The following is a 26,982-nucleotide window of genomic DNA, read 5'->3' as shown; positions in this document are numbered from 1 at the left end:
ATAAGCCGCTGTAAATTTTTCATGACATTGTCAAGGTGAAGTGAACTTAACGCTACCAAAAGCTCAGACTTAAAAAATGCTGAAACAAGGAGTTTTTTCACAAAAATGAACTTGTGAGTGACAAAAATATTGATATGGTTGCTGGAAGCCTCAATTTCGGTTTGCAAGAGCGTATTCAGTACTAAAATGTTGCATTTTAAATTAAAACCATGACACTTTACAATTAAGGATCATTAGTTGACTACTTTAGTTAACATGAACCAAGAATAAACAATACTTCAACAACATTTATTAATTTAAGCTAAAAGTTGCGCTTGTTAACATTAGTTAATCCACTGTGAATTAACATGAATTTACAGTGAACAACAGTATTTTCATTAACTAACATTAAACAAAGATTAATAAATACTGTAATAAATGTATTATGACATTAACTAACGGAACCTTATTACTAAGTGTTAGCATTAAAATAAACTTTTGACTGTTTGTTAAATTGTCTACTTAAAAAAATACATCTTAAAAAAAGCTGATTGTGCTGTTTGGATGGAATGGTTACATAAGATGTTTGCCAATTTCAAGACATTTTCTTGTTGTTGCTATAAAGTAATCCTTCACTGACACTATATGTGACCCTGGACTACAAAACCAATCTTAAGTAGTACATATATAAAGTATATTTGTAGCAATAGCCAAAAATACACTGTATAGGTCAAAATTACAGATGTTTCTTTTATGCCAAAAATCTTTAGGATATTAAGGAAAGATCATGTTCCATGAAGATATTTGATCAAAACTTATTTTTTGATTAATATGCATTGAGGAGAACTTCAACAACTTCAAAGGCTATTTACTCAATATTTTGCTTTTTTGCACCTTCAGATTACAGATTGTTGTTGTTGTTGTATCTCAACCTGATATTGTCCTATCCTAACAAACCATACATCATTGAAAAGCTTATTTATTCAGCTTTCAGATTATTCATAAAATGTCAGTTTAAAAAAAATGACCCTTGTGACTGGTTTTGTGGTCCAGGGTCACATATAAAAAATAAGATGTAGGTACATTAGTCAACAAGTCAAAAGTAAGGTAAATAGTTACGTAGGTATGAACAGTTTACATTGAACAAACTCAAAACCCTTGAACCATAAGGTTACACGCTATGTTAGAGAGTAGAAGCATGTTTTTCACCATATATAATTTACACTTAAGGCAGCACGTCAATGGAGATTCTTGTCAAGTAAAGGGGAAACAAGTCGACTAATTACTTCATTCAGTACATTATTCATTATCTGTATCCCCCTAATGGCACGTGAAGCGCAACATGAATAAACAGACCGTGAATATGGTATCTAGCGCGTAACCCAGAAAGATAAATGAAAGCTCACCAGCATTTCTCAGTTTCCGATTCCTGAACACCGAGATTATGACTAACAGGTTACCCAAAACATCCACCACAGTGGTGAAGATCAGCACGCTGGCCAGCACTGCTATTGCCCAGGCGGGGCGCGCACTCGAACCCAACGCGCGACCGACGTGCCCCAATTCTGTGCTGTTCGTCAGAAAGGCGATATTGTCTGGCATCCCGGACCAACTTGTTCTCCGAAGTTTGGTTTGTTAAAAGTTATTCACGCGACCTGAGGAAGTAAATAATAAATATTAAACTAAAAGCATATATGTTTGAACATATACCGTGGTATCTTTTCCCTAACTTACTTGTAAACAGCGAGTCATTCCAGCGGGCTTTTTCAGCAGAAGTTGTGAACAGTTGAGCCATAAATCTCTCGCGCCTCTGGTTGATCCGCGCTCCTCTCATCCTTCTCTCCACAAAACAGATCCGTCTCAACATCTTCTCAGCACCTCAAACTAATTTCTGTCTTGTAGTTCAATTGTTTGTCTAGCGCGAGTGTTCACCTTGCTTCCCCCTCACCTTAAAAGTACCAATGAACAGGATAGTCTTGGCGCCGTGTTGCCCCATGGCGACCGTTACGTTCGCTCCAAATTATTTTTTAAAGCAGCTGCTCGGAATTGTAAATCCAGCGCGTGATCAGAGGGGAATCTGGCCAGATGATTGGCTTGCACTCCGAGCTGAGACAAATCACTCAGAGCTCAGCGCATCTTTAATTTGCGCGGGAGTTGACATAACAACCCCTGCGCGCCTCCAACCTGAGGCACAAGGGTGGATGCGCTTACACCTCGTGTGTGCGTGCCTGTAATATACTGTATAAAAGGTGTGTTTTGTCAGGTATCTAAAATGTACCAATAGTGGTAGCGTCTAAATTGATTTTATTCTTTAAAAACGGACGGAATCAACCAACAGAAGTTATCAAGTAGATCCCTAAACTGACAACGAATTTTACTTTATATGCCTAGTGCTTTAAATTAAATGGAGGTGAGTTTAAAGGAATACTTTACTCAAAAATGAAAATTCTGAAAATTCTAATTACCCTTTTGTTGTTCCAAATCCGTAAGATCTTCGTTCATCTTCAGAACGTACATTAGGATATTTTTAATGAAATCTGAGAGCCTTCTGACCCTCCATAGCAAGGGTCCTACCACATTCAAGGCCCAAATAATCCATGTGACCTCAGTGGTTCAATTGTAATTTTATGAAGCTACGAGAATACTTTTTGTGGTTGAACCACTGATGTCACATGGACTATTTTAGCGATTTTCTTGGTACCCTTCTGGCCCTTGAACATTGTAGGACCCTTGCTGTCTATGGAGGGTCAGAAAGCTCTTGGATTTATCTTAATTTGTGTTCCGAAGATGAACGAAGGTCTTACGGGTTTGGAATGACACGACAGAATTTTCATTTTTGGGTCAACTATCCCTTTAATGCTGCCTTCATGTGCTATCGTAATTATGGTAAATACCAAAATCCGACATCGAAATTGCACATGATCACCCACTCACGTTGTAATTTCCACTGGAAAGCTCGAAATTTTTTATGATACCCGAGTTGCCGAGATGGGATAAACTTTGACCTTTCAACATGGCGGACAGCAACAAAACTATACTGAATGGTAAACATTGCATAATGTTAAAAGTTAAAAAAACTTATATAGGCTATATAACATATATATACTTATCTAGGCTTGTATAAAAACTTATATAGGCTAGCTAAAACAGAACCATTAGTTAGTATTGTCTTTAAAAAAAACGATACTATTCATGATCAATAAGATATACAGCCTATCATTTATCGTTTGCGTTTTGATGCATCCTTTTCTTCCTGTAGCAGATGTATTAGGGAGTTTATAACCGTTTTAAAACTTTTGCCCAAATAGCATGTGAGGACAAATTCCGAGTCCGCCATGTTTCTCTTCACTACGACAACAAAAGCACCTGAACACGACACACTGGTAATTTCCACTTCACAAGTGGAAAGCATCATCTTTCCCATATCACATGAAGGCAGCATAAGTGTAGCCTATATGAGGTCAAGGTGCGAATTAAAAATTGTAATCCCATAAAGGACGTTAACACAAAAAAGACCCCTATAGAAATAAGTCATACTATTGCATGAAGGGGTAACGCTCTTAAAGGAACACTCCACTTTTTTTTGGAAATAGGCTCAATCTCCTACTCCCCCGAGTTAATAAGTTGATTTTTACCGTTTTGAAATCCATTCAGCCGTTCTCCTGTTCTGGCGATATCTCTTTTAGCATAGCTTAGCATAGATCATTGAATCCTATTAGACCAATAGCATCATGTTCAAAAATGACCAACGAGTTTCGATATTTGTCCTATTTAAAACTTGACTCTTCTGCAGTTATATCGTGTACTAAGACCGGTGGAAATGCAAAGCTGCGAGTTTCTAGGCTGATAAGATTAGGAACTACACTCCCATTCCGGCGTAATAGTCAAGGAAGTTTGCTGCCGTAATATGGCCGAAGCAGGAGCAGTAATACCACGCAGCACATGTGCAAATGCTAAACTAGCTGGGAACTCATTTCTGATAATACTCCGCCTGCTTCGGCCATATTACGGCAGCAAACTTCCTTGACTATTACGCCGGAATGGGAGTGTAGTTCCTAATCTTATCAGCCTAGAAACTCGCAGCTTTGCATTTCCACCGGTCTTAGTACACGATATAACTACAGAAGAGTCAAGTTTTAAATACAACAAATATGGAAACTCGTTGGTCATTTTTGAACGCGATGCTATTGGTCTAATAGGATTCAATGATCTATGCTAAGCTATGCTAAAAGTGATATCGCCAGAACAGGAGAACGGCTGAATGGATTTCAAAATGGTAAAAATCAACTTATTAACTCGGGGGGAGTTGGAGAATGAGCCTATTTCCAAAAAAAAGTGGAGTGTTCCTTTAATTATTAATAGGGTACATGGAAAAAAAATACCATGTCAAAATAGCACAGTCAAACCTAAATGTATTGAGACACCTATAAAATTTCTCACATTATCAAAGTTTATTTGCTATAGTTTATAAAATGGTAATAAATTATGTCAAAATCTGAAGAGTTAAACTGTGTCAGAACAAATTCATCTTGATAATGTCAGATAACTTTGATAGAAAGGTATGTAACAAAACATGGTCAGGTACAAGTGTCAAATCAAATTTTACAGGAAGTCCACTGTATAAAGGAAGAATGTTTGTGTATAATATGTCACAGTTTACTTTATTTGGCTATTCTCGTTTACATAAATTAACTATAGTGTCTTGCAAAAATATCAAACACTAGTAAAAAATTTAAAAAAAATTATATCTGGTGTCTGAATAATTTTTGATTTGATTGTATGTCTCTAAAACTGCTTTCTATTCAATAAATAAATACAGTTAAGCTGAATGAAAGTGCATGTTGACTGAATGTGGTCAGATAAATGTACAGTCTACGACAAAAAGAATAGCACTGAAAAAGTTACAACAATGATTACCAATCAGAAAACTGAACAAAACTGAAATCACAGCTCATGTTTAACCTGTAGTCAATTATATAGAGGTTAAAGTTACTTTTGTAACTATAGCAACGGTAGGCGCAGGTGCATTTTCTCTCTACATCATTATTAGGTGGTTGAAAGCAAAAATGTTGCATACTACTGGGAAGTATCACAGGAAAAATGTAGCTTTTTGATTTATATTCAAGAAAGAATAAAAAATTAATTATACAAATCAATTCATGTTGTAACAAATCTCACACTCACAAATGCACTGATTGCTCTAAGCGAATAGCTCAGTTGGGTAATGAATAATAGCAATTCAATATAATGTTTACACCCAAAAACCTACCTTTTTTATGATTTCTATGCAGGGTCAGAAAGCTCACGGATTTCAGAAATATTTTAATTTGTGTTCTGAAGATGAACAAAGGTTTTTCGGGTTTGTAACAACACGAGGGTGAGTAATTTATGACTGAATTTTCATTTTTGGACGAACAATCCTTTTAAATGTCATCATGAAGAACAGGTAGGTGAATATACTTACTAGTCTGGTTTTTAAGATTTGTCATGTTTATAATCATGCTTTTGTTGCCAGCAATTGTATTTAGGCTTCAAAATGTATTGGCGTTCATTTTTGAAGATTATCATGATAAACAAAACATAAAAAATCTAACTTTTGTTGATGCTAACTTCAGGTTGGCCTACAAAAGTACGTCATCACTGCAGCACTCTATTGGTTTTCATAAGCTGCTTTAGCAAACAATGTTGAACACTGCAGGATCCCAACGACATGCTGTGCTTGTCATCACAGAATAAGATTTCCCTCTATTCCATTAAACAATTAACACACTGGGAAGCCAGAAAATAGCAATAAAGTATTGTATTATGTGGATGATTTTTTTTTTATAAAACACTTTGTGAAAAAGCTTTTTTTTTAAATAATGTTATTCGCTGAAATCAAACACTGAAATTGTAATTGCAATATAAGATGCCAACACAGTCTCATGGCGGTTTGTGACTACTTTACATTTATTGAATTGCTGGTGAATTTGATTTGCTTACACCCCACAGAAATCAAGTTGAAGGTGGTCAAAAAAACTTCAGTTAAAGTCAAAAGTTTACATTCACCTTGCAGAATTTGCAAAATGTTAATTATTTTACCAACATAAGATGGATCATACAAAATACATGTCATTTTTTGTTTACTACTGACCTGAATAAGATATTTCACATTAAAAAGACGTTTCCATATAGTCCACAAGAGAAAATAATAGTTGAATTTATAAAAATGACCCCATTCAAAAGTTTACATACACTCGATTCCTAATACTGTGTTGCTACCTGAATGATCCACAGCTGTTTTTGTTGTTTAGTGATAGTTGTTCATGAGTCTCTTGTTTGTCCTGAACAGTTAAACTGCCCGCTGTTCTTCAGAAAAGTCCTTCCAGGTTCCACAAATTCTTTGGTTTTTCAGCATTTTTGTGTATTGGAACCCTTTCCAACAATGACTGTATGATTTTGAGATCCATCTTTTCACACTGAGGACAACTGAGGAACTCATATGCAACTATTACAGAAGATTTAAACACCCGCTGATGCTCCAGAAGGAAAAACCATGCATTTAGAGCCAGGGGTGTCAACTTTTGAACAGAATGAAGATTGTGTACATTTTTCTTATTTTGCCTAAATATCACATTTAGTACTGCCCTTCAGAAGCTACAGAATACACTTACATGTTTCCCAGAAGACAAAAGAAGTTCAATTTACCCTGATCTTCAAATTCAAAAAGTTTTCACCCCCCGGCTGTGAGGAATTTCAACTGGAGTATGATGCAGACATTTCATGAAAACCATAAACAATCATACAAACGTGGAAAATGGGAAAATGTCCCCTTTAACAGATATTTGTCATGTGACAAATGCTCCAGATGCAAATTGGCAGCTTTCAGCTTCTCAACTTCTTGATGTGCACCAGTCTTTGGGTCAAATTATATTTGTTTAATTATGTTATTTAAGCTGTATAAAATAACACTTACAGCCATGACAGTCTAACACAGCAAAAGAATGTATTTTCCCTCTGACCCTCTCTGAGTTCAGTAATACTGGACGGAAGCAAGTGTAACTGCTCTACATTGATCTAAGCCTTCTCACCCATGGACACACGGGTCTGTTGAAAATATCCTCAGGGTATTTTCCTTTATTCCCACTACAAAGTAGCATAAAGACTTGAATTGAGACAGCTTGGCAAGTGGTATATTCAAAGAAAATGTGGGAAACTGAAAGAGTAGAGAAGATGTGTCTGGACTCTGCTCTATACTTCAGTCTTCACAAGCTGTTCAAATCGAGAAAACAAAACATCTCCTACTTACGAAAGTTGCAGGCGCAACATACACAGCTACTGTTTCTGTTGTGTTTTGCAACAGTGCTGTGGCTTTTAAATCACCACAAGCATCTGTTGGAGTCTTTTTCACATTGTAATGTATTAATTAAGCATTTTATCACATAACCACCAATGGTTGGCTCCACTACATGTGTTTTTTTCAATATATCCATCAATTGTTAATAAGCACAACCCCTAGAGACTAAGAAAATGCATTGGATAATAGGGATGATTAGACTCAGTGTTCTCAAGCCAATTCATACTGGCACATGGATCTCCATCACTGCAGGAGATCGGTTTAATGAGAGGACTGCTATCTGCAGAGGACCTAAACACAATAGCAGAAAACATGTACTCTGATCCTATTTACACTAATCAAAAAAAGAAAGACAGAATTTATTTTTTCCAAAGAAAATTTTATATTTCTCAATGCATAGGCTATTTTAAATACAAACAAGAGCTGTTCACACACTACACTACTTTATATTTTCAATGTTTTTGTGTTTTTCTATGGAAACATGCACCAGATGGACACATTTGACCATTGTGTTGGGGTCTTGTGTTTCTTGTACCATATTGTGCATTACAGCATTTCAAAAAACAGAGTGCTCAAATTAAAATAAGTTAAGCTTAAAAAACACTTCATTAGACCATGTTTTTTTTTTTTTTACATTTTTAAACTTTGCATCTCGTGGTTATGCATTCTATTATCATGCTTTTATATGCAAACAAGTTTAAGCCCACTCATGATTATTATTTTATTTTATTTATTTATTTTTATCCATTATTAAGATAGGACAGTTAGAAGTGAGGTTGGAGAGAGAGGGGAACAGGATCAGGAAATGTCCACAAGCCAGGACTCGAACTCGGGACGGCCAAAGCACAACAGCACTATATGTGGACACGCTGCAAACGAGGCTATCAGCATCAACGCCACTCGTGATTTTACACATTGTTATAAAAATACTGTGGTTAAGTTCAAAGTTCAACTTTTAAAAATGCGTCTCTAGACCTTGTGATCTTTTTAATTCCATTAACCTGCAGCTTGCGTTTTTTTTGGGCATTTCGTTGTGATGCTTCTCTATGTGAACATGCCAGTCTGATGTTCAAAAAACATGATGCTTTTACATTAAAAAATAGATTACTGTTTTTTCCATTCCACTCCACTGCATCTTACGTTTTACAATGAGGCTTTATGCTGCATGCCTTTTAAAATATTTTTCGCCAAACTGTCCTTGTCCATGCTAATACATTTTCATTTGAAAACGCATCTTTTTCTCTCTGTTTTGGCCTTCCGTCTACACTGAGATGGCACACTGAAAACTGAGCTTTTCGAAAATGCTTTCATTTAAAAACGCTGTTTTCGCATTGTAGTTTGGACTAAAAATGGAGGCTTTTGAAGACGATGACGCATGTTTAGTCATGACGCATATTGTGCCAATACGTACAGTCAAACCCGAAATTATTAAAGTTAATTTTATTCAACCAGCAAGTTTTTTTTTTTTGACAGGAAATGACACAGGCTTCTCCCAAAAGAAAATAAGACGATGTACAAGAGGCATCATTGTGGAAAAAAATATTTCTCAGCTTTTATTTACATTTGAACAAAAAGTGGCATGTCCAAAATTATGCATACCCTTTGCAAACTGTCACAGTCTATGGGAAAATACCATTCCAAATAGTCCAAGCTGTTCTAAAGCATCCTAATTACCCTGATTCATTGGGAACAGCTGTTTTAATCAACTCAACAGGTGAAAAACAAAAGCTCTCTGCTGCTGGTTTGCGGACAGTCATGCCTAAGACAAAGGAGCTCACTGAGGACCTGCGGCTGCACATTGTGGCTGCTCACAAGTCAGGAAAGGGCTATAAGACTATATCTAAATGTTTTGAAGCTCCAGTAGCTACAGTGGAAAGTATTATTAAAAAATACAAGACGATCCACACTGTGAAAACTCTCAGAGGATGTGGTCGGAAGCCAAAAGTGACACCTGTGCTGGCCAGGAGGATAGTGGACACCAGTGGACATTTCAGCACGACAACGACCCAAAACACACAGCAAAAGTGGTGAAGAAATGGTTAACAGACAAAAACATTAAAGTTTTGCAGTGGCCCAGCCAGAGTCCTCACTTAAATCCAATTGAGAATCTATGGAGGGAGCTAAAGATCAGGGTGATGGCAAGGAGACCCTCCAACCTGAAAGAGTCGGAGCTCATTGCTAAAGATGAATGGGCAAAAATAACAGTTGAGACATGCAAAAAGCTGGTCAGCAATTATAGGAAGCATTGCTGTAATAGCTTATAAAGGCTTTTCTATTGATTATTGAGAAGGGTATGAATAATTCTGTTTGCCAATAAATGGTGGGATAGTTTGATTGTAAATAAAATGATCCTGCTAGAAGAATTGTGTAAAAAACTTATATCTGTACGGCAGGTGAATTTAACGTTTTCCAATGTTTGCGTCTGGATGAGAAACTTTTGGAAAATGCTTGAAAACGCTAGTGTGGACAGAGAGTGTTTGGAAATGAAAACAACGTTTTCAAATGCATCTGGATTAAGCTCAGTGGAAAAAGTAAGAGATTTGTTTCACACTAGTCTTCAAACTCTATTAAAAATCCACCTCTGGCGGAGAGCATTTTGAAACGAAAATGACATTTTCAAATGTATCTGGATTAATGTAGACGTAGTCGGAGTAAGCAATCCCATAATTCACAGTGACAAGCTCAGTGGAAAAAGATGGTGAACAAAGTGAGAGATTTGTGTCACTATACTAGTCGTCAAACTCTATTGAAATCAATAGAAACTCCTGTGTGCTTCATGTGAATTGCGTAATATGTTCAAAATGAGTCTTATATTAAGTTCACTTTCAGATTGGATGCTGTCTGTAGGCAGTAGAAAGCAAGGTAGTTTACAATATTTTGGAACGGAGTCAAAATGTTAGTACAGAATTCAGATCTTGACCCTCACGTTGCATGAGCTTAGAGCCATCGTGCCTTTGAGGTAAACAGGAGTATGTAGGAAATCCATGAGTGACACTAATAACCTGACACTTATTTATAGATAGGCTGAGTGAACAGGCAGATTCAGGGGGGAAAAACTGGGAAATTGGTGTCACAGACTCTGAATCATTGCAGTGCAGTTATTTTTTCCTATATGAATTTGGAACCCAAACCCAGCCGTGAAGAGCAAGTCAGGACAACTGCTTTGTGAAAGGTAATGGGCTGCTATTCATTTTTGATGCACAATCTCCAGGCTTTTTGTCAAAACTGCTGTTTGGAAAAGATAATTTTACATGAACAAACAATGCCTACATCCTGGACACATATTGCCAATTTGTGTGTAACATTGACTGCAGGCTGTGTGCTAGTCAGAAATAATACAAGCATAAAGCAAACTTTAGTCTAATGCAAATATAATAAGGCCTGGATTAGGTAATTACCATGTATCTTTGGTGATTTAAGGACACCATGGAGTCATTTGGATAGCTGAAGTTATTTACAAGCTGGAACATGGCTCCAAGCTAAAAGTCTATCAGATAATAAGAATAACTGAACAACAAAATCCAAACTAGCCTCAAGCGTGCCTTAATCCAGTAAACTCTTTATTTCGACAAGGCACGCTTATTCTTTGTCTGTGGAATTATTCATGATCTGATGATTATTTAAAACAAATATATTACTCTGAGGTATTAGCAAAGAGAATCCCATTTCCCAGCCTGCGTGTTTATAAATGTAGCTTAAAAATAATCATTATCTTACACACTAACACAGCATGACAGATCAGTTTATAGCTGTTTACTCTTGAGACATCTGGTAAGTTTGCTACAGTATTTGACATATAATAGGTTGACTGTCCTTAACAAGTGAGTCACTGAATCTTTAATTCAACTAGTTCATTTAAAACCACAAACTCTCTGAGATATAACAGCTGATTCTTCTGTGGCTTCGTTTGGAACTACTATTGTTGGTGGAGTGAAAATAGACAAACTAGTTAACAATACTGTGCTTTACATGTAGGATGCATTTGGAGTGCAGTGTTGTAGTGCATAAGCCATAGGAAAATAACAAGAAGAATAACGAAGTGCAGTGAACCAATGTTTGCATAATTAAGATAATATGTTAAAATAATATGGTAAGACACGCCAGTTTGCAAAATCAAGCAGCAAAACAAGCTGTTTTGTTCAGCTAAAAATAGCTGGACACAGATGAGACCAGAAGCCAGACATTATATTTACAAATGGCTGCACCTGCTCTTAAAGCAACCAGTCTCCCACACTGACCTATACAAGATTTTAATTTTATATATATTTTCTGATCATTTTGCTCCTGTACACATGATATTCCCTTGATATTTTAAGTAAAATAAAAAATGTTTATATATCTGTGTCTGTCACAAAATACTTTACATATTTCGAGATTATAAAAGGGATAGTTAGACCTTCGTAAAACCTTTGTTCATCTTCAGAACACTAATTAAGATATTTTTGATGAAATCTGAGAGCTTTTTGACTCGCCATTGACAGCGAGGGTTCTACCATGGTCAAGGCACAGAAACATAGTTTCACCACATCAGTGGTTCAACGGTAATTTACGAAGCTACAAGCCAGAAAACTAAAATAGCAAGTCTATTCTACAGTTCTACAATCATACAATCCTCCGTGTCACTCTATAGGCGCTATCATGAGTCCCATGACGCATTTGCGCAAAAAGTATTATCGTAGCTTTGTAAAATAGCGGTTGAACTACTGATGTCACATGGAACATTTTAATGATGTCTTTACTATGTTTCTGTGCCTTGACCAGGGTAGGACTAGTTTCATTTCCTCGTAAATTATCCTCCTTGCGTTGCACATTTGATTTCAATGGAAGTTGACTATGCTGTGAGACTGTGGTGGTTTGACCTTGCGGATTCTCTTCTCTTCTATTCTTAGGATTAATTACCCATCAGTCTTCAGTGCTGGAATGTGATTGGCATAATTTTGGAAAGCAGTGAAATTGCTTCACTCACAAGAGACTACTGTCTTTACTACATTTCTGTACCTTGACCATGGTAGGACCCTTGCTGTCTATGAAGGGTCAGAGACCTCTCGGTTTTCATCAAAAACATCTTAATTTGTGTTCCGAAGATGAACGAAGGTCTTACAGGTTTGGAACGACATGAGGATAAGTAATTATGACAGGTGTTTTATACCCTTTAAAGGTGCCATAGAATGGAAAACTGTATTTACCTTGGCATAGTTGAATAATAACAGCTCTGTACATGGACATGACATACCGTGAGTCTCGAACACCATCGTTTCCTCCTTCGTCTGGTGTTTGCAAAAGACCACTGAAAAATAGGTCAATCCTAGCATAATAGCGACTATGGCGTTATAGTTGCGATCATTAATAGTCACGCCCCCAACATTTCCATAGCAGGATCATCAGAAGTTCTGTGGGTAGGCTATTGTTATTAAAACGGCAGTTTCAATGACCCACATATTGATAGCGGCTCGGGCTCCGTGATTAAATATATATTTTCCTGCATGTGCGAGCTACTGAAATGAGCCGCTCTGTGAAACAGCCAATCAGAGCAGTGCTCATCATTATTATTCATGAACCTTTCAAATAAGGCAATAACAGTCCATTTCATTTGAGGGACAAATCCTAGGGTTGTAAATGGACCTGTAAAACCGTATCTGGAGAATTTTTGCCCTTACCTATGCCATATACCTTCTATGTAGATATCAGACAACAATTTAAAATATTGTATCAATGCACTCTATGGCACCTTTAAGTAATTTCAGTTCCAGTGATATTTTAGCTAAACTTCACAGTCTAGCATGCGTGATGAAGGAAAGTGCTACAGATTTTTTTTTTCAACATGCCTCATTAAAAGAAAATATAACACTTAATTATAATTCTAAAACCATAACTAATATTAAAAATAAGGGAGTCAAATTAAATTTAGCTTACCATATCAGTGCTCCTAAATGGGTAATTTGAACTTCCACTATTGGTCATTTTAGTAAGAAATAAAATAAATGATTTACGATTTGCAATTTACAAAATAAATTGCGGATGATTCCAATGTGGTGACCCCACGGGAAGGAGAGAGAGAGAGAGACCGAACAATTAAAAGCACAATGGATCTCATTCACTAACAGAGTGTTTTCACGACAAGTCATCAATCGGCCATATTGGTGGCACTGAACATAAACAGTGCCACTGAACCAAACGAAACTCACATATTTTGCTGATTATTGCTGCTGAAAATGGTCAATTATTGTTATGTTTTGGGCTGTTCTAATTGGTCGGACCGGGAAAAACATTTACTAAAAAGTACTGTAGACTGACAAAACTTATAACAAATCAAAGAGAAGAGTGCAAAAAACAGTCTGAACCAGGATTTCCAAAGCAAGAATCTTGACAACATTTGTGTTTGTTCTTATCATTTCTGGTCAGGAAGGTGAAATATTATGCTAATATTTGAATTAATACTGCTCATAGGTATCTTTACCACCTATTAACTTTAGTTTGTCAAAATAGTGCACCCTTTCCTGCTTACTAAGTCATTCTCCATATGATTTAGCAGCACATTTATTTACATGGTTTAGACAGTCCACAATCCATGCAGTCCATGCTGTTGTTTACATCTGAGTATCTCCAATATGGCGGAAGTGCAAAACCTCTATTTGTATGCACAGGGGAATTTTTAATAACAAGTATTTGCTTAGTCCACAACACGTGCCTATATGCATTAATTTGTTATCTTGTTGTAATCTTAACGAATTTGGAGGCCGAACCATTTCTATATTCGGGCTTTCCCCACATTTTGTCACTCTCAGCAATCATATGCTGCTTGGAAAGATGTAATTTAGAGCACACACAGCAGGAGCTTCGAGCAATGTCAAGTGTGCCACCCTCAAAACCAGGTCAAACACAATAAACGCCCTTTATATACCCAGATTACAGACCTCTTATTAGCAAACTGTACAAACAAATCTATATTCAAGTAATTTGGTTTATTTTAACAGTTATGTTAAATCTAAAATGCTACTCAGTCTAACTATCAATCAAGTAATTAGCCTACCAATATAAGGATATTACATTGACTTTGTCTTAAGTTTCCACAAGTTTTTTTGTTGTTGTTGTTGTTGTTTTCTGAAATGTAGGAAAACTTTTCCCAATTATCTCCTCATAAAACTAACAATTTCCCTATTTAAACTGTCTGAGAAGAATTTTCTCTACACGCATCAGTAAATGACAAAAAGAAAGAATTTGGCACAACTGAGCGCGCTCTGTAAACATGCCTCTGTTGTTGGTACGTCTGTTTCTGGCGCGTGGTGTTATAAGCTTGTGACGTTTTCAAGCAGCATCTGTTCCAAAGTGGTGTGTGTTTAACATCCACGATGCCAGAGCGCCAGTGAGTGTGTGTGTGTGTGTGTGTGTGTGTGTGTGTGTGTGTGTGTGTGTGTGTGTGTGTCTGTCTGGAAGCAAAGGCAGATGTTTTGCGTGGAGATGAGGCCTGGTTAGTGTGTCTAATCTGGGTATTATTCAGTAGACTGTGTGGGTATAATCACCCCTAACTCTCTCATGTCTCCGAGCAGAAACAGGGGAGCGATAATCCAGCATTTCACCCCCACTCCTTATATAACTAGCCGTCATTCTGTCAGTCCAGCGGCTTGCTCTCACTTGTTTTAAAAGGCAAAGGAAGGATTCTCTAGTGGTATACTTAAAGATGTAAACACCAGTATTAATTCAGAGGGATTACAACTAGTTTCATTTCCTCCTAAATTATCCTCCTTGCGTTGCATGTTTGATTCTGTGGGAAGTCGACCGAGCTGTGAGATTGTGGTGGTTTGACCTTGCGGATTCTCTTCTATTGTGCTTAGGCTTAATTACCCATCAGTCTTCAATGCTGGAATGTGATTGGCATAATTTTGGAAAGCAGCGAAATTGCTTCACTCACAAGAGACTAGGGGAAATAGCAATAGCTTATTGTGAAGAGGTGGAAATGAAACACTTAGAATTTTTAATAAAGCAATTTTGTGCTGTCACTGTGAACTTATACAATATAACTATTTGATTAAACAAAAGTTTCCAACCCAATCTCATGATAAAACCTGACTATTTTATGAGGTGGGGATTTCAAATTATTTCGTTCAATGTGATTAAAGTGATAGTTCTCCCAAAAATGAAAATTCTGTCATTAATTACTCACGCTCAAGTCGTTTCAAATCCATGACCTTCATTCATTTTCAGAACACAAATTAAGATATTTTTGATTAAATCCAATCGCTTTCCAAACCCTGTATAGACACCAATGCATCTATCACGTTCAAGGCGCAGAAAGGTACTTTCGTTAACATCAAATTTTTAAAAATAGTTATTATTTTTGTTTTCCTTGGGCGCAAAAAATATTCTTGTAGCTTCATAAAATTAAGGTTGAACCACTGAAGTCACATTGACTATTTTAACAATGTCCTTATTACCTTTCTAGGACTTAAAAGGGTCTTACAATTCTGACTTTTTCTCACAGTTCTGAGTTTATATCTTACAATTATTACTTCTTGCGCAATTCTGAAAAAAAAAAAAGACAACTGCTAGATATAAACTCAGAATTGCAATTCTAAAAAGAGAAGTCAGACTGTGAGATATAAGCTCGCAATTGCAAGGAAAAAGTCAGAAGTGTGAGAAAAAGTCTATTTTTTTATTCTATGGCAGAAACAAACAAGTCAGCTCTGAATTGCAAGATATAAACTCAGAAATGTGGGGTGAAAATTTATGGAGACCCTAAAGGGACATAGTGATGTAAAAAAAAATTAGGGGTGGGAAGAAAAAATATTTTTTAAATTGTTTGCGTTCCCTCAAGAAACTTTGTGTTACCTCGCAAAAACTTGCGTTTTCTCACAAAGACATTTTGCGAGCCAGTTGAGCCTTTTCTTCCCTACAGAAAACCGTTATAGAAAATGCTAAAGATAGGCTAATTGATGAAGACTGTAATATAAAAAAGCCAAATCTGGTACACAGTTTATTAATAAAATATATGCACAGGAAAGCAGATGAACCCAGAATATGAACACGTTTTCTCCTCCATAGAAAAACATACTAAAATCTTAATGTGGTTTAATGGATTACTGCGTTGCTTGCCTGTACACAGTATATATTTTTTTAATAAAATATAAAACTTTAATAAAAAATATAAAATATATATGGGAGAACACAAAACATTTGAAAAATATTTTTTCCTCCCACCCCAAATTTTTTCCACTCACCCCGATTTTTTCCCACAACCATGTCCCTTTAGGGCTCCGTAAAAACAGGGAGTTTACACCTTTTTACAGTTTATAGTGCATTCAGAAAATATTCAGATCCCCTTCACTTTTTTTCTCATGAATCTACACCCTGTACCTTATAATGACAATATTAAAACAGAATTTTAGAAATGCCTGTAAATTTATTAAAAAGAAAAAACTTAAATATCACATTTACATAAGTATTCAGACCCTTTGCAACAACATTTGACATTTAGCTCAGGTGCCTCCCATTTCTCTTGATCATTGCTGAGATGTTTCTACACCTTGATTGGAGTCCACCTGTGGTAAATTAAACTGAATGGACATTATTTGAAAAGGCACACACCTTTCTATAAAAGGCTCACAGCTGACAATGCATGTCAGAGTGAAAAACAAACCATGAGGTCAAAGGAACTGCCCGCAGAGCTCAGAGACAGGATTGTATCAAGGCAAAGATCTGGGGAAGGCTACAAAATTTCTGCTGCACTGAAGGTTCCCAAGAGCACAGTGGCTTCTATAATTCTCAAATAGAAGAAGTTTGGCACAACCAGGACTTCCAAAAGTTGGTCGCCCAGCCAAACTGAGCAATTGATGGAGAAAGGCCTTGTCTAGACTGGTGACCAAGAACCTGATGGTCACTCTAGTTAAGCTCCATGATCATATATACAGATGGAAAAAACTTACAGGAGGACAACATCACTCCACACTCTACCGATCTGGGTTTTATGGCAGTGTGGCCAAACTCAATCCTTTCCTCAGTGAAGAAGCATGAAAACCCACTTGGAATACGCAAAACAGCACCTTAAGGACTCTCAAGATTATCTGGTCTGATGAACCTCAATTCTAAGCGTCATGTTTGAAGGAAACCAGCTCTGCTCATCACCTGCAGAGTAGAAGAAAAGATCAATGGACCAAAATATTGAAATAACCTTAATGAAAACCTAGTCCAGAGCATTCAAAACCTCAGACTGGACTGAAGGTTCACCTTCTAACAGGACAATGACCCTAAGCACACAGCCAAGGCAACACAGGATTGGCTTAGGTACAACTTTGCGAATGTCCTACCTAGAATGGCCCAGCCTCTCTCTGGAGAGACCTGAAAATGGCTGTCCACCAATGGTCCCCATCCAACCTATCTGAGCTGGAGAGGATTTGCAAAGAAGAATGGCAGAAAATCCCCCAATCTATGTGTGCAAAGCTTGTTGCGTCATTCCCAATAAGAACCGAGGGTGTAATTGCTGCAAAAGGTTCTTTAAGTACTGAGTAAAGGGTCTGAATACTTATGAAAATATTATATTTCAGTTTTTTTATTTTTAATAAATTTACAAACATTTCTAAAATTCTGTTTTCACTTTACATTAGGAGGTACGAAGTGTAGATTGAGGATTTTTTTTTAAATTTAGTATCAGGCTGCAACATAACAAAAGTAAAGGGGGTCTGAATCATAGACTGTAAAAAATATGGACGTAGTATCCGTGACGTCACCCGTAGGATTCTGAAGCGCTATTTTGAAGCCTGTTGTGGGCGGGATTCGGCCGTCGCCATCTTGGAAACGCGTCACCCCCGGCTAATCAAAAATGGGCAAAAAGGCGGGACGTGGGTGGAGCTGGTTGCTGAAACCACGCCCGCCTAGCGCGACAGTGGTGACCATAGACATATGTCTATGGTGGTGACAGCAGCGGCAATCCCCCTGTCACTCAAGTGGACACGCCCTTAATTATGCTGAACTTTAAGGCTTAATATAACTTAAACGGATGAGTTATAAAAAAATTCACCCCCCTCACAGTTGACATGAAGGGCAAAACTAGCTATATAGACCAAAACCATTTTTTGAACCAGGCTGTAAACATACTTTTTTCTGCTGTAAAGTTGGGCATTTTAACATGGGGAGTCAATGGGACTGACTCTCTTTTGCAGCCAGCCTCAAGCGGCCAGTCGATGAATTGCATTTTAAGACACTTCCGTGTTGGTTTCAATAGAGAGAGCGGGAGGTTGCCCCTTGGTCTGAATACTTTCTGAATGCACTGTATGTATTTTGTATCTTTAAAAAAAGCCAGAATTGTGAGATAAATCTGTGGAGGCAACAGGCTTCCATATAAAATAGTTTTGAATTGCCATGATAGTGCGTTGAAAGTATCATGAAGCTAGCCATGTAACTCCCTACCTCCATCCCTATACATTTAATTGCCTCAGGGCCAAACTTATTTACAGAGGACAATAGGCTAAATATTTACACTGCCATTTTGAACCACACACTTTCAAACTTGAAAAGAAAAAGTGATCATGCTCACTGATACACCCAGAGCATAAATGCTCAGAAACACAGGGTGTTTACAAAACCTCATCTCTGATGAAACCAATGTTTTCTTGGAGAAGTCCCCGAACAACAAAGAGAAAATGCCCAGAAATCAAAGCGTCATTATGTTTCGATCATGTAAGCCGGATTCCTGGAATCTTGCCGTAAACAAGCTGGGGGATCATGCAACCGGATTGTGTTGTCTCCTGTACGGTTGTCTCTTTAAATGCACAAATAATGCATTTGGAAATTCTACAGCGTCTTAAATAGTTTTGCGTTTAGCAAACGTGGCCTTTTGTGCACTTCTTCCACAAAAGATGAAACACAAACAATGATGTAACTACGGTACAAAAAAACACAAACAATGATGTAACTACGGTACAAAAAACTGGAACATTGTGTATAACGCTGTTATCTATAAATGTACTCTTGTGGCTTTCTGTCGTGCACAGGGAAGATTGGCCTGTGCAAAGACTTGTTTAGTTCATTATGCATGATAACTAGTCCAACTGTTCAATTAAATGTCAATCAGGAGGATTGAAATTTTCCTCAACTGTAAAATCACAAATTTGGATAAAGGAACTGGGAGCGCAGAGTCTTTCAGAGAACACAAGCTTCTCTTTTAGAGGACTTACATAAATATGACTTAATCTTACAGCCATGAAAAGATTACGTGATGAGCATTTGTGCCGAAACATCCTTATATACTGAGTAATCCCTGTTAAATCAATGTAAAGATGATATATTATGCTAGCTGTAGTTCTTTTTTTATTTTACACTGGACAATGCATTTTATTCATACATACAAGGTGATTTCTACACAAGAAATGGACAATATTAACATGTTTGAGCACAACACAGACCATCTGAACCTCTGACCCACAGGGTCATCCTGAAAACCACTAAAATAATCTGATTTATTGCTTTAATAAATATATAATTCCATTAATCTATGCGTGATTGCTTAAAATGAGGTATTCAAAATATCTCAAATATTTTCAAGGACAAATAAAACAATATTTATGTCATGATTCAAGAAAGCTCTGCCCTGAAAAATCCTATAACTTAATATTTTCAGTCAGATTTTTATACTGTGTATACATGCTACCTGATCTCATGAAGATGCGAAATACATACCAATAAGTACATATAGGGTGACCATACGTCCTCTTTACGACGGAAATGTCCTCTTTTCCCCGGAAATTTTTTGTCCTCTTTTTTGCTTCCGGCCAGGATTCCTAAATCGCCCAAAGAGTCCGGGATTTGGCCTTTGCTTTCTATAGTCGCCATTCATTGTGTGCGTTTTTGTATCAAAGCCTTGCGCGGGACTGTTTTCTTAATCCCGCTCCGGCAAGCATACTAATATCGAACATAATTTTCGCGCGTTCACAGAGTTGCTATCAATATGCGGAGTATTTAAAATAAATCGCTTTTGAAGCAGCTCGTGTTTGATGTAGGGTTGCCAAATCCGCATTTTTTTTTACACGTAATTGGTTGATTTTTAAACTGTTGCGGCAGGTTGATTTTCTCCCGTGGGTTAAAAGTTTGAAATATTGCAGAAATTCCATTTGACTGAAACGTTTGTATTGAAACATTTTGCATTCTACCTGTGATAAAACTGTGGTAGATAGTTTTGTGAAGAATTTCCACTGTGGTAGGAAGCTTTTTAGCTGTGTTTATGATCAGTTTCCAACAGAAATGGACACTAGAGGCAGTGTTGCCAAGTCCGCGGTTTCCCCACGGAATTGGGCTACTTTAACACTGTTGTCGCAGGTGGTTTTTCATGTCCGCGGGTTGAAATGACCCCAATAACGTTATATGTATCCCCTGGAATGCGAATTGTACCGGGGAACCCCTCTAAATACACCCTGTGTATTTTACCCCCACATGAGATTTTTACTGGGGGACCCCCCTCAAAATGTCATTGGGCTAGTTTTGGGCTAGTTTGGAGTAGCAATTTGACAGGTTTTGTTCTGAAAACCTGGCAGCCCTGACTAGAGGCATTAAAACAGTGAGCACTTGTAATCGTTTTCTACACAGTTATGATAACAGCTTCATATGTCTTATTTACTTAAGAAGCTTTCTCGGTAGCTCAGCCGGCACGGACTTGGACTTAGGATGTGGAATCCTTGGGTACGAATCCCATAAAAAACATGACTGACGATGAAAGATCTGAAAGATAAAGAGACTGAAAAACAAGCTAAAATGGCATGCTTGCGATTGTACGTTCATCTGTTCCAGGGAGAAAAACTAACGCTCTTTTAGCGCCACTCAGTGGACATTTCACATTGAATATAAAAGTATAAAAGTAAAAGTTACCACAGTTACATTTTCGTCATGAGATCAGGTTGATTATATGGTCAAGTGCTACTGGGAATGAGGGAAAACAGAGATACATTGAAACAAAAATACAACAACAACAACAACTTACATTCCAATGTGTAGCACTAAACTCTGATTTAAAAAAAAAAAAAAAAGAACTCAAAGCAACCTTTTTCTTGTTCTAAAGCCTAACTGCTTCAACATACAGTAAGTCTATAACATCATAACATACTATATGCATTAACCAATTAACACAGATGTTAAACATACTAGGCATGAGAGTTTTGTGGTGATTTGAGTGTCAAAGTTGCTCCCAAACCAAATAAAAATCACAAAAACATCAGTAAAGCAGCATAAACAGCAAAACACTGAACAGCAGATGTGCAGTGAGAGATTAATATGTACTTGTGTATACAAAGAGCTCTACATAAACAGCTCTTCATTTATATAAAACACACCTGTGTGCTTTCATTCCTGGAATCATTTTGAGTAAGCATACATTAGAGGCTTTCAAACCTTGAGGCTTTGACAAAAATGCAACTACATGGATTTGTTTTTCTCCACAGCTTCTATACAGTCAATGGAATGAAACCGGTTTCTTCTCTCCTTCAGAAAGTTTTCACAGCAAAACACTAGCTGTCCAAGTGCATTCATAGAAAAAGTGGTCCTCCATAGTCATAAATATCCTGTATATCAGCAGTGCTCAACTTTTTAGACTCCAAGGCCACCCACAGTTCACAGCAGTATTCAAAAGCTCCCAGACTTCTCCAGTTGTTCTTCAGGGAACACAGGGGCTTCACCCAAAAATGAAGATTCTGTCAATAATTACTCACCTTCTTATCGTTCCAAACCTGTAAGACCTTCATCTTCGGAACACAAATTAAGATATTTTTGATGAAATCCAAAAGCTTTCTGACCTTGCATAGACAGCAACGCAACTGACACGTTCAAGGCCCAGAAAGGTAGTAAAGACATTGTTAAAATAGCCCAGGTGACATCAGTGGCACAAAGAAAGACAAAAATTTTGTACGCAAAGAAAACAAAAATAAGAACTTAATTCAACAACAACTTCCCTTAAACTAGCATTGCTGTTTATGCAAGATCAGAAAGCTTTTTTTCGTTTGTGTTTGGAAGATAAACCAAGGTCTTACACGTTTGGTAATGAGGGTAAATATTTAATGACAGAATTTTCATTTTTGGGTAAACTATCACTTTACTTTTTACAAATGAAATACATATTTATGGAATTTTAAGCAATTATTAATTTCCACAAGTTTTCCGGGTCTAGAAATCACGCTTTTACAATGCCCTCATATATCCATGTTTTTCAAGACTGTACGAATCTTGGTTCTTCAATAAAAAAAATTTAAAAAAATGTTAAGGGAGTCAATAAAACCAGGAATTTCACGATTTTAAATTATTTTAAGTCATCTTGAGGCCCACCTGTAAGTTTGCTGGTGGAGAACCACTGCTGTATATGGATTCCATCAATAAAATATGTGTTTTTTCAATGATCACAGTATACCTACATAAACCCACTATCACCCTGTTTTTTCAGATGCACTTATGGGAAAGAACTGTAGTATGAGTTATTGTTCTTACACACATCTAGTTAAAGGGAAAGTTAGACCAAAAATGAAAGCTTACTCACCTTCACATAATTTCAAACCTGTATGACTTTCTTCAGTAAAACACAAAAAAAAAAGATACAGTCGAGGTCAAAAGTTTACATACACCTTGCAGAATCTGCAAAATGTTAATTATTTTTCACATAAAAGACATTTACATATGGTGCACAAGAAAAAAATTATAGTTGAATTTATAAAAATGACCCTGTTCAAAAGTTTACATACACTTGATTCTTAATACTGTGTTGCTACCTGAATGATCCACAGCTTTTTTGTTATTGATGTTTAGTTATAGTTGTTCATGAATCCATTGTTTGTCCTGAACAGTTACACTGCCCGCTCTTCTTCAGAAAAATCTTTAAAGTCCCACAAATTCTTTCTTTTTTTTAGCATTTTGGTAAATTTGAACCCTTTCCAACAATGACTGCATGATTTTGAGATCAATCTTTTCACACTGAGGACAACTAAGGGACTTGTATACAATGATCACAAAAGGTTCAAATGCTCACTGATGCTTCAGATGGAAACACGATGAATTAAGAGCCAGGGGTGAGAATTTTTTTTTATTTGAAGATCAGGGTAAATTGAACTTATTTTGTCTTCTGGGAAACATGTATCTTCTGCAGCTTCAGAAGGGCAGTACTAAATGAAAAAAAAAAAAAAAAAGATATTTAGGCAAAATAAGAAAAATGTTCAAAGGTTTTCACCCCCGGCTCTTAATGAATCTTGCTTCATTCTATAGTGTGAAAAGATGGATCTCAAAATGATACAGCCATTGTTGAAAAGGGTTTAAATACACAGAATTTGTGGGACCTGAAGAATTTTTCTGAACAACAGTGGGCAGTTTACCTGTTCAGGTCAAACAAGGGACGGAAAAAAAAAAATAAACACAGCTGTGGATCATTAAGGTAACAACAGTGTTAAGAATCAAGTGTATGTAAACTTTTGAACAGGGTCATTTTTATAAATTCAGCTATTATTTTCTCTTGTGGACTATATGTAAATGTCTTTTATGTGAACTATTATATTCAGGTTAGTACTAAATAAAAAAACAACATGCATGTTGTATGCTCACACTTACTTTGGTAAAATAATTAACATTTTGCAGATTCTGCAAGGTGTATGTAAACTTTTGACCTGAACTGTATTTTGAAAAATGTCTAAAAAGTAATTCTTCAAACCAAAGTCAATGGGATTCATTGCATTTTGGACCTCAAATCCAATTGCATTGGACTTCATTTAATCATTGCATGAAGGAAAAACAGTTCAAAATATCTTCTTTTCTGTTCTACAACAAGAAAGTTGTACAAGTTGGAACGACATGAGGGTGAGTAAATGATGACAGAATTTGCATTTTTAGGTGTACTATCCCTTTAATGAAGTACATGAAGAATAGTCACTAGTATACAGTATGATTGAGTCTGCTAGAGTCCAGACTTTTCCGATCCCGACAGATCTTCAGCAGTATTGCCAAGTCCACAGTTTTCCTGCGGAATTGGGCTACTTTAACACTGTTGCAGCGGGTTGTCTTTCATGTCCACGGGTTGAATGACCCCAGTAATGTGATATTTAGCCCCTGGAAAGTTAATTTTACCGGGCGAACCCCTCCAAAAAACGTGTATTTTACCCTTCCAGAATGCGATTGGATTAGTTTTGGATTAGTTTGTGTAGCAATTGGACAGGTTTTGTTGTGAAGACCTGGCAACCCTGATCTTCAGGCCAAGTCCTCAGTTGCATGAGCACAAGCATCCAGTATAATTAAGGACTTTTAGTCCAGTTAGAGGTCAATAATATTCTCTCATGCCGGACAGAGATGTCTTTGGGCTCTGACTACGCAAGCGTTGTGCCCGAAGCGAAATCCTGCTCAGTCTGTCGATCTCCTGTTGGCTGCCGAAAGGGTGCGTGTCCTCCCAGACACGTGGACGCTCCTCCCAGGCCAGTAGGGGAGGGTGAGAGAGCAGGTACTGGCTGGAGTGATGATAGTCGGGTCTGGATCGGCCCTCGCTAAAACCCAGAGGGTGAACAGTAGAGGCGCTGTCATAGTAATCCGGGTGACGGTATTCCTCATATACAGGCAAGTTGTTGTCATCGTCCAGTGTTAGAGATGTGTGGAAATCACTCTGGCCATGGTATCGCCGTAATGGGTAGCCAGTCTGCAGCGATAGGGTGCTGCCATCTAACCTGACGCTGCCGCCAAGGCGGGTAGGGGTGCCGCCTAGTCGTGTAGGGGTCAGGGGAGGTGGCGGAGCAGGAAGGGGTGGAGGTGGTGGTGTTGGGGTCTGGTCTCGAGGTGGGGATTCCAGTCCTGGGAGACACGTGTCAAGCCACTCCGTCGCTTGCCATTGGTAAGCTGGAAAATACATGCAGAGTATCAAAAAGTGCCTGAGCATATGCAACTTCAATTACATGCAAATTTATGTCACATGTAAATGATGTTGTGTATGACTTGATATATTTATACATTTTTACACAATTTCAGCAGCCATTACTCCAGTCTTTAGCTTCACATGATCCTTCAGAAATTTTTGTTGATTTGCTGCTCAAGAAACTGTTTTTGCTGCTGTAATTGTACTTGTGTTGTTGGTTTTTTTATACTTTATATTTATTGTACCGTATTTGCGTTGGATGCTAGAAAGGTGCTTTCTAAAGTAAATGTATAACAATAATAATAATGATTAAATCTTTTTACATTAAATCTATATACAGTCAAGCCCGAAAATATTCATACCCCTGCCAGCAAACCAGCAAGTTTTTTCTTTTGAACGAAAATGACAGGTTTCTCCCAAAATATAAGACGATGTACAAGAGGCATCAGTGTGGAAATTTTTTTTATTTACATTTGAACAAAAAGTGGCATGTCCAAAATTATTCATACCCTTCTCAATTATCTATAGAAAAGGCTTTATTGGCTATTACAGCAATCAAACGCTTCCTATAAATGCTGACCAGCTTTTTGCATGTCTCCACTGGTATTTTTGCCCATTTATCATTAACGATGAGCTCCAACTCTTTCAGGTTGGAGGGTCTCCTAGCCATCACCGTGATCTTTAGCTCCCTCCACAGATTTTCATTGGAGTTAAGTCAGGACTCTGGCTGCTAACCATTTCTTTACCACTTTTGCTGTGTGTTTTGGGTCATTGTCGTGCTGAAATGTCCACTGGTGCCCAAGGCCAGGTTTCTCTGCAGACTGCCTGATGTTGTTGTTGAGAATTTTGATGTATTGCTCCTTTTTCATGGTGGCATTTAATGTGATTGGTTCTCTGGTCTACCGGCTGAAAAACACCCCCAAAACATTAGGTTCCCACCACCACGTTTGACAGTGGGGATGGTGTTCTTATGGTTGAATTCTTCTCCTTTTTTACGCCAAATGAAGGCTGCATCATTGTGGCCAAACAATTCAATTTTTGTTTCATCTGACCATAAAACAGAAGACCAGAAGTCGTCTTCGTCAAGATGAGCATTTGCAAATGCCAAGCGGGCTTTTGTGTGCCTTATCTGGAAAAGCGGTGTCTTCCTTGGTCTGCGTCCGTGGAACCCAGCAGTATGCAGTGTCCGTTGGACTGTTTGCCGTGAGATGTTGCCACCAGTAGAGCCCAGATTCATCAGGATGGCCTTGGTGGTGATCCTTGGATTCTTTTTTTACCTCTCTCACTGTCCTCCTGGCCAGCACAGGTGTCACTTTTGGCTTCCGACCACATCCTCTGAGATTTTTCACAGTGCGGAACGTCTTGTATTTTTTAATAATACTTTGCACTGTAGCCACTGGAACTTCAAAACATTTAGATATGGTCTTACAGCCCTTTCCTGACTTGTGAGCAGCCACATTGCGCAGCCGCAGGTCCTCAGTGAGCTCCTTTGTCTTAGCTATGACTGTCCACAAACCAACAGCAGAGAGCTTCTGTTTTTCACCTGTTGAGTTGATTAAAACAGCTGTTCCCAATGAATCAGGGTAATATGGATGCTTTAGAACAGCTTGGACTATTTGGAATGGTATAGGACTTTTGATTTTCCCACAGACTGTGACAGTTTGCAATAATTTTGAATAATTTTGGACATGCCACTTTTTGTTCAAATGTAAATAAAAGCTGAGAAATATTTTTTTCCACAATGATGCCTGTGTCATTTCCGGTCCAAAAAAAAAAAAAAAAACTTGCTGGTTGAATAAAAGTAACTTTAAGTCAGAAT

At 37.5% G+C, this 26,982-nt stretch overlaps 2 protein-coding genes across 2 annotated transcripts in view; both read right to left on the bottom strand.

Annotated features, from left to right (window-relative positions):
- Window positions 1–2,055, bottom strand: part of mtnr1bb (melatonin receptor 1Bb) — a 40,514-nt gene extending 38,459 nt beyond the window's left edge. The window contains exons 1-2 of the mRNA XM_073829807.1: window positions 1,714–2,055; window positions 1,386–1,634 (exon numbers count right to left, since the gene is read on the bottom strand). Of these exons, the coding sequence (XP_073685908.1) occupies window positions 1,386–1,581 (196 nt within the window). The 5' untranslated portion in view covers window positions 1,582–1,634; window positions 1,714–2,055. The remainder of the gene's footprint in view (window positions 1–1,385; window positions 1,635–1,713) is intronic.
- Window positions 2,056–23,527: 21,472 nt separating this feature from the next.
- fat3b (FAT atypical cadherin 3b) overlaps window positions 23,528–26,982 on the bottom strand; it is a 66,130-nt gene continuing 62,675 nt past the window's right edge. Inside the window, exon 25 of the mRNA XM_073829252.1 lies at window positions 23,528–25,179. Coding sequence (XP_073685353.1) covers window positions 24,582–25,179 — 598 coding nt within the window. The 3' untranslated portion in view covers window positions 23,528–24,581. The remainder of the gene's footprint in view (window positions 25,180–26,982) is intronic.

Source organism: Garra rufa, chromosome 23 (assembly GCF_049309525.1).
Source record: "Garra rufa chromosome 23, GarRuf1.0, whole genome shotgun sequence".
NCBI classification, from domain to species: domain Eukaryota; kingdom Metazoa; phylum Chordata; class Actinopteri; order Cypriniformes; family Cyprinidae; genus Garra; species Garra rufa.
Note: the sequence above shows the minus strand (reverse complement) of the source record. Positions and strands in the feature narration are given on the sequence as shown.